Source organism: Borostomias antarcticus (assembly GCF_949987555.1).
Source record: "Borostomias antarcticus genome assembly, chromosome: 2".
Lineage (NCBI taxonomy): Eukaryota > Metazoa > Chordata > Actinopteri > Stomiiformes > Stomiidae > Borostomias > Borostomias antarcticus.
In genome coordinates, this window is record NC_140235.1 from 35,145,302 (window position 1) to 35,152,060 (window position 6,759).

At 44.5% G+C, this 6,759-nt stretch overlaps 2 protein-coding genes across 2 annotated transcripts in view; both read right to left on the reverse strand.

The window, feature by feature from the left end:
* Positions 1-315: 315 nt before the first annotated feature.
* LOC311322716 (bile salt-activated lipase-like) lies at positions 316-5,229 on the reverse strand (the record flags this gene model as incomplete). The annotated part of the gene is made up of 11 exons (XM_084454813.1): positions 316-508; positions 663-872; positions 1,035-1,238; positions 2,411-2,597; positions 3,412-3,526; positions 3,606-3,713; positions 3,831-3,961; positions 4,086-4,283; positions 4,613-4,732; positions 4,870-5,017; positions 5,158-5,229. The coding sequence occupies 11 exons, from the start codon at positions 5,227-5,229 to the stop codon at positions 316-318; spliced, it is 1,686 nt and encodes a 561-aa protein (XP_084310939.1).
* A 568-nt stretch (positions 5,230-5,797) lies between these two features.
* The window catches only part of gtf3c5 (general transcription factor IIIC, polypeptide 5), a gene marked incomplete at its 3' end in the record, with an annotated part of 15,437 nt that continues 14,475 nt past the window's right edge, over positions 5,798-6,759 (reverse strand). The window contains exon 11 of the mRNA XM_084461494.1: positions 5,798-5,961. Within this exon, the coding sequence (XP_084317620.1) occupies positions 5,798-5,961 (164 nt within the window). The remainder of the gene's footprint in view (positions 5,962-6,759) is intronic.

A 6,759-nucleotide genomic window follows, 5' to 3' on the forward strand; every position in this document is an offset into this window, starting at 1 on the left:
AGATAGGAATGTATGGCATGTTATTTCATTTCAACATCTCTGTCAATCAGTGTGCAGTACAACTGATTTTACACTAACTGGTAGCAACGCAGTAATAACTCAAACAGCACATCACTTAATTTTACCCATTTATTTAGTCAAACTATCTGGCGTTACGCTTATACCACCGGTTGACTTTATGTAAACTTGGGAGAAAGAAATCCAAACAGACTTCACAAAACCAATGTGTGTAGGTTTGAATTGGAAATGGTGGTGTTGGTATCAGCACAGACACCATACAACATAACATGGTGGTGCATAGTGATAGGGGTGACTCTAATTGGAGCTCTTGCGGGGGACTGCGGGGAGGCTGGGGTAAATGCTGGACCACCAGTGGACATGGCGCAGCCTCATATTCTGCTTCACATAGCCTTTTCTCATGTTGGAGTGCATTATCAGGTACTGGGGCCCAGAGCTGGTGAAGGTCGGCCATTGCACTGGTACCTTGGAGTCCCCTTTGTTGGGGTTTCTGAGTGGTGGAAAGGAAAATGGAGATGGAGGTGAAAAACTAGGGTGATCACACACATCATAGTGATTACAATGACATACTGTAGCTAGACAAGGTGATTAGAACTGATCGTCTTGGTCTCTGTGTGATTTTGTAGGCAGTTGCAATCGTTTACCCGGTCTTGGCGAAGTTGGTCCAGTAGGCGATCATGTGCCCAGACAAGTCACGGTGGCTGGGCCAGTAGCCGAGGGGCGTGGCGAAGGGCTTGCCGAACACATACTGCAGGTCGTCCGCGTGGTCAGCCCCCATCCAGCTGGGGTAGGGCTTCAGCAACCCACCCAGACGGCTAGGCTCAGAGAGCAGATAGGAGTACGTACGGCTAGTCCTGACATAGGACAGGCAGAGAGGCAGGAGAAAATTCAATACCTGATTAAGCTACAATGAATATAATGTAGGATGCAGTATATATTTTCTGGTTCTTTGGAACGCATTGAAATACTGCATACCCTGCGTTAAGGAGCCTGTAGTAAGAACGACTGGGTCTTACTTGGCATTGGCTGCGTGTAGATACAGAGCCACCTGGGTAGGCACCAGGAAGATGTAGTCTGTCCCGATCTCAACAAGGGTCTTCTTCATGCTCTCCTGGCTGGGTCTGGAGCCCCAGGACATTGAGTACAAGCTGAAACCGCTGTCCACGGCAGCCTCTCCCTTATCCTTAGTGAAAGCACCTAAATATGTCTTCACAATAGTCCTGTAATGAGGAAGAAGAGGATGAAGAGGTAGAGACATTCCTGCAAGGCCTTGAGATACTGTAACAATAAAAGCTTGATAATCAATCAATCAATCAATCAAAAATGTATTTGTATAGCGCATTTCATACCCAGAGGCAACACAATGCGCTTTACAGAGAACAAGGGAGGTGGGCATTCGACCCACTCTACATATTCCAGAGGGAAGCAAAAAAACAGTAATCACCCGGGGGCCAGATAAGTGAGCTGTAAAAATTCTTCCCTGACCCCTCTCAACAAGGCGATCGAGCAAGCTCCAGGAGTATGTTTGTCTACCGGCTAAGAACATTTATAAAGCAATACATTCCAGAGTAAGAGAGGCTAAAAAAGCATCATAGGAGAGACATGGCAAATACTGGTGTGTGTTTGCTATGGCCCAGGCCTAAAGCCGGAAGTGGGCTGGTGTATGTCTGTGTGTACGTGTGTGTGTGTGTTAACTAACTAACTAACTAACTAATTAGCTAGCTAAGACCTATTGTTGTCCTGTTTGCCCAATTATTACAACACCGTTGCTTCTTCAACGGGGGCAAGACTAACAGCACATCTGTGCTAGGGGATCAGTTGTCTTACTGTTAACTTAAAAGCATTTGGATAGTGACACATTTATTGTTACTTTGGCCCTGTGACCTTCCACTTTTGATTTGCCAAAGTGGGTAAACCATTTAGATTACATTACATTATTACTGACATTACTGTACAGTCCTTGAGCTGACGCTTTTATCCAAAGCGACTTTAGAAATCACAGTCCTTTTTGTACAGTACATACAGTAGTGCACCCATGTTAGGGTGCTAAAAGTATTTGGACACTTGGCTTCAATGTTGTTTCATCCGGTAGGTGTCTTTATTTTCTTTCTGTCTCTGTCAATGTCTAATCTTGGAGGTTTTGTATCTGCATTTTGAGGCTTTTTTGTGAGAATCAAATAAGTGTCTGTTCAAGAAAGGCTGGCCATCATGAATCTGAAGAAATCGATCAGAGCCACAGCCAAGGCTCCCTAAAACGGGGGTCTATGTACTAAAAGAGCTGTTTTCTAAAGGGTTTACCTGACATGAATGAAAATACCGTCTGAACGTAAACCCCTTGGTTATTCTATCACATCCAATCCAAAATGAGGGAATGGAAGTAGTCACCACTTACTCACTGACGTCCTCGAGGAGCCCGTTGATGGCAGGGATGTCAATGCCACTGAACAGGTGACCATCCATGTCGTTGACTCCAGCGATGTAATCAATATTGGCAGCATTGTGGAATAGCTTTGTTGGGTCATCAGGGAGGAAGTCACCATCAATCACAGCTGAGAAGACCAGATTCTCTACAAGGGGTTCTGGTGGAGGACGAGAGGAATACTATGATTCTCAGCAGCTTCACCTGATGTGACTGACGGTCATCAATAAATAGATAGATTTTCTTCCTTAAAGTCGCACAGAAATGAAAAAAGCATTCTGTCCCATTTTGCTTCACATAATTGGTCATAGTGTTCACCTATTCAACGATGTATGCAAAAAAAATTACAAAATTCTACTTTTGTTGTAATCTTATATCAAAGTATATAATTTCTTACTTCCTGGAAAACAGTTGGTCACGTGCAATTACGACACCAGGTACCTTAGATTTTAGGCCAATAATCTCACGACATCCACTCTGTCAATCAAAACGTCAACTACTCTGCAGCCTCAAGTGTTGAATATCCCGCCCGCTCGATAACGTTCCAATGAAATTCATCTAAACGTATGTCCCGCCCTTGCAGCCCGTTTCAGGCGGAAATACGTCAAAATACGGAATTCGTGTACTGGCCCACTGATTTGGATCCACTCCAAAATGTCATGGGTTCAAAGTTGGCCCATGCTACACCCCACCACCAAGTTTCGTGAAAATCGCTCAGGTAGTTTTTGCGTAATCCTGCTAATGAACGAACGGACGGACGGACAGACGAGCGGATGAAATGGCGACCACGCGCGACTGAAAATATATCCCCTGCCCAAGCGTTCTACAGGGACGGAGGCAACAATTGAACCGGGTGACAAAGGACGCAGAGAGCACGGAATACATGTATAAAAGAACCTAGGATTTATTAACAAACACACACACACACACACACACACACACACACACACACAACAGCCGTACTAACAACTCACTAGAAGCAGATGAATCCACACCCACGGTACCAGCCAGGGTGAGGGCTTTAGGGTCAGTCATCTTCAGACAGGCCATCATCTTGTCATCAGTGGGGCAGTTCACCCTCTGAGCAACCTGGAGAGATGACAGAGATTCCTCTCAGCTGAACATCAAATCTCACATGCAGCAGGCTGTGATAAAGGAGATCACTTACCATCTCTGCCGTAGCTCGAGGGTTCCTGTTCACAGCCCAGGGGCAGAGAGACACCCCACTCTGGCTGATGGCCCTTTTGATTAACCCCTTGTTATGGGGAGTCAGCATCTGTGTGGGGGAATCATATTGTTATAGTTACAGTATGATTAAATAAGAACTTTCCCAGTATTACTATGATTAGTTACCGACAGGGGATACAAGACAAGCTTTGAGGCAGCCCCTGACCTGGAAGCTGACACTAGCTCCACCGGCAGACTCTCCGAAGAGGGTGATGTTATCTGGGTCTCCACCGAAGGCGCGGATGTTCCTGTGCACCCAGGCAATGGCAGCTTGCTGGTCCCACAGGCCATAGTTCCCTGTCAGTGGAGAGACAGCTCTGTGAGTCAGCAGCACTGTTACACAGGGAAATGGACCAGCAGAGAATGCATACATTGATGAAATTAACGCAGCAGTCAAGTGAAGCCCATCTGGGACACATACCAGGTCCGCTGGCATCGCCAGAGCTGAGAAATCCCAGGGTCCCCACACGGTAGCCTATGGTCACCACGATAACGTCGCCCCTGTCAGCGATCTGCTCCCCATTGTACAGGAAGTTATCGAGGAAGTTTGCCCCCATAGATCCCCCAACCAGGAAGCCACCTCCAAAGACCCACACCATGACAGGCAGATCAGTAGACACTAGCAAGAGAGGAGGGATATTACTTTCCAGTCAGATATTAGAATCAGTATTTGGTTTAATTGCCAAGTACATTTGAATATACAGTACAAGGAATGTGATTCAATGGATAAAACAGGAAATTAAGTCAACATAATAAAAATATACAGATATATAAACAATAGAAGTGAAGTAGTAAGGCTATTATGAGGCTGTGCATACATAGATTATAGATTATATGTGAGGTTATATGTACAAATTGTACATCAGTTAAAAGGCTAATGTGTTTTAAATAAATGTGCTATCTAATGTAATTCTGGTCACAGTTAATGGTAAAAGACCCATTGTTTACCCTTTCGGCCCTGAGGAACCCAGATGTTCAGGTAGAGACAGTCCTCACTGCCACGAATGTCAGTTTGGAGTAAATTCAGCTGAAGACACCTGTTTGCGTACTGAGTAGCCTTGAGAACACCTGTGGAGAGACGCAAATGTGTGTTTAATTTTCTTGTCCAGTTATCATAATTACATGTTGTTGGCCAGCCCCTAACGAATGCTGAGAGCCTTGATCTTAGAACTGTGAAGTCTGAGGCTGCTGGTCTGTGTACCCACCATCCCAGCCAGGGTGACGCTTGGGCTTCTCAAATCTACCAGGCTGCTCAGCAAAGGGGATGCCCTTGAACACATCCATCCAGCGGAAGAGTCCAACATCAAGGTTCCTCCCCTTCACCAAACCTCCCTCTGTGTGCACCACTCCCAGCTACATGAGGTCAAGCACAAACACAAGGTTTCCCCAATGAAGTTCATGAAATATTTTTTCAGGAATATCATGAAAAATGTTTTTCTCTGATTTCTAGAGCAAACTTTCCATCCTAAAGTCACATGAAAAGCCAGACTTACTGAAGAGGCAGAGGCCGTTCCCAGAAAGAGAGCTGCCGCAACCAAAATCCCCAGAGTCTTCATGGTGGTCATCCAGAAAGTTCTGTATGGATGACGGGCTTCTCTATAGTCTTTATACTTCAGACTCCTCCCATAACTCTGCATAATCTATGGCCACATATGACGGCAACATGTTGCCATTGGCTCTAGTCAGTTAACCATGTGTCCTCTCCTCTCTACCCAAACATACAGTATATATGTAACAGCATATATACTGGATTTAGTTTTAGATGGTGTATGGTATCATATAGCCCAGCATAAGACAATTTGAAATTATTTATTCATATAGTCCCTCCAAAAGCCCTTGCCAGTGATCAAACCGATCATATATTAGTTAATAAATAATTTAATCTAAACCCATTGCTGTGTGATACTCCAGTGAATGTTTCGTAAACCAAAGATCCAGGAAAAACACCACTAAAACCCCAAATTAGATTAACCCTTTATTTTCTTTTGTTGGCAAAAATGTAAAAATGATATAGAAATGGATTAATGATATTACAACACTGTACATATTCCCAGCGGAATTCTGCCTGGATGGCCTTGAAGTAATCTCCAGGTCAGCATGTCCTTCTATGATCACATGTAATCCAGCATATGATCACATGTAATCCAGCATCTCTGTCTCCATCTCGTTATCGCTCCCTTCCGAGGGCTGATATTCATCATCCTCATTTTCATCCTCTTCATCATCCTCATCCTCTCCACTCTCAATGGCTCTTGGCGTCGTAGCTGAACGCTGGGGTCTCTGTGGGCACGGTGCAGCTGCAGGCATACAGAGTATAACATGAATGAACCAATGAGAATTAAGATAATGGTCAATTACAGTTCAGTGCAACGGTCTATGTACCTGTTGACCTAGCCCTTTTCAGCCTGTTGTCGCATGCTTGCTCATGCCAGACAACAGTCCTTTCACCCTCCATTCACTTCGCCATCAAAATAAATCGAAAGTGAAATTATTTTTCCGAGGTAGTCTTCTTCTGTGGTGGTGGCGTTTTTTTTAAGCTTCAAAGAGACCGCCACCCCCACAGAAGAAGACTACCTCGGAAAAATTATTTCACTCGGACAGAACGCATCTAAATAAATTATTTAATGGTAGCGCCGAGGCTTCAAAACCCAGCATTTGTTTAAATAGACCATTTTGCTTAGGTAAGTGAAGTTTCATGTTTATCTGACACTTGTAAATATGAGCGCCTCTCCTAAATAGGCCGACACCAATTTATTTTGACGGCGAAGTGAATGGAGGGTGAAAGGACTGTTGTCTGGCATGAGCGAGCATGCGACAACAGGACTGGAAAGGGCTACTGTTGACCTAACATGATGATGTAGGCTACGCAATACAGACACATTCAAACAGTACATGTAACATCTAGGGAACCAGATTATTTCATTTCATCCACACCTGTGGAGGTGTGTTATAGCCAGGTGTAGTCATTTCATTTATATGTGTGCTATCTATATGTTTGCTATATTAAGGAACGATATGAACAGATGCCAACATTTTCATGGAACCAGACATGGTGCCTGCTTGATTTGTCCTGCGGCTGGAAGAGGGAAGCCTTA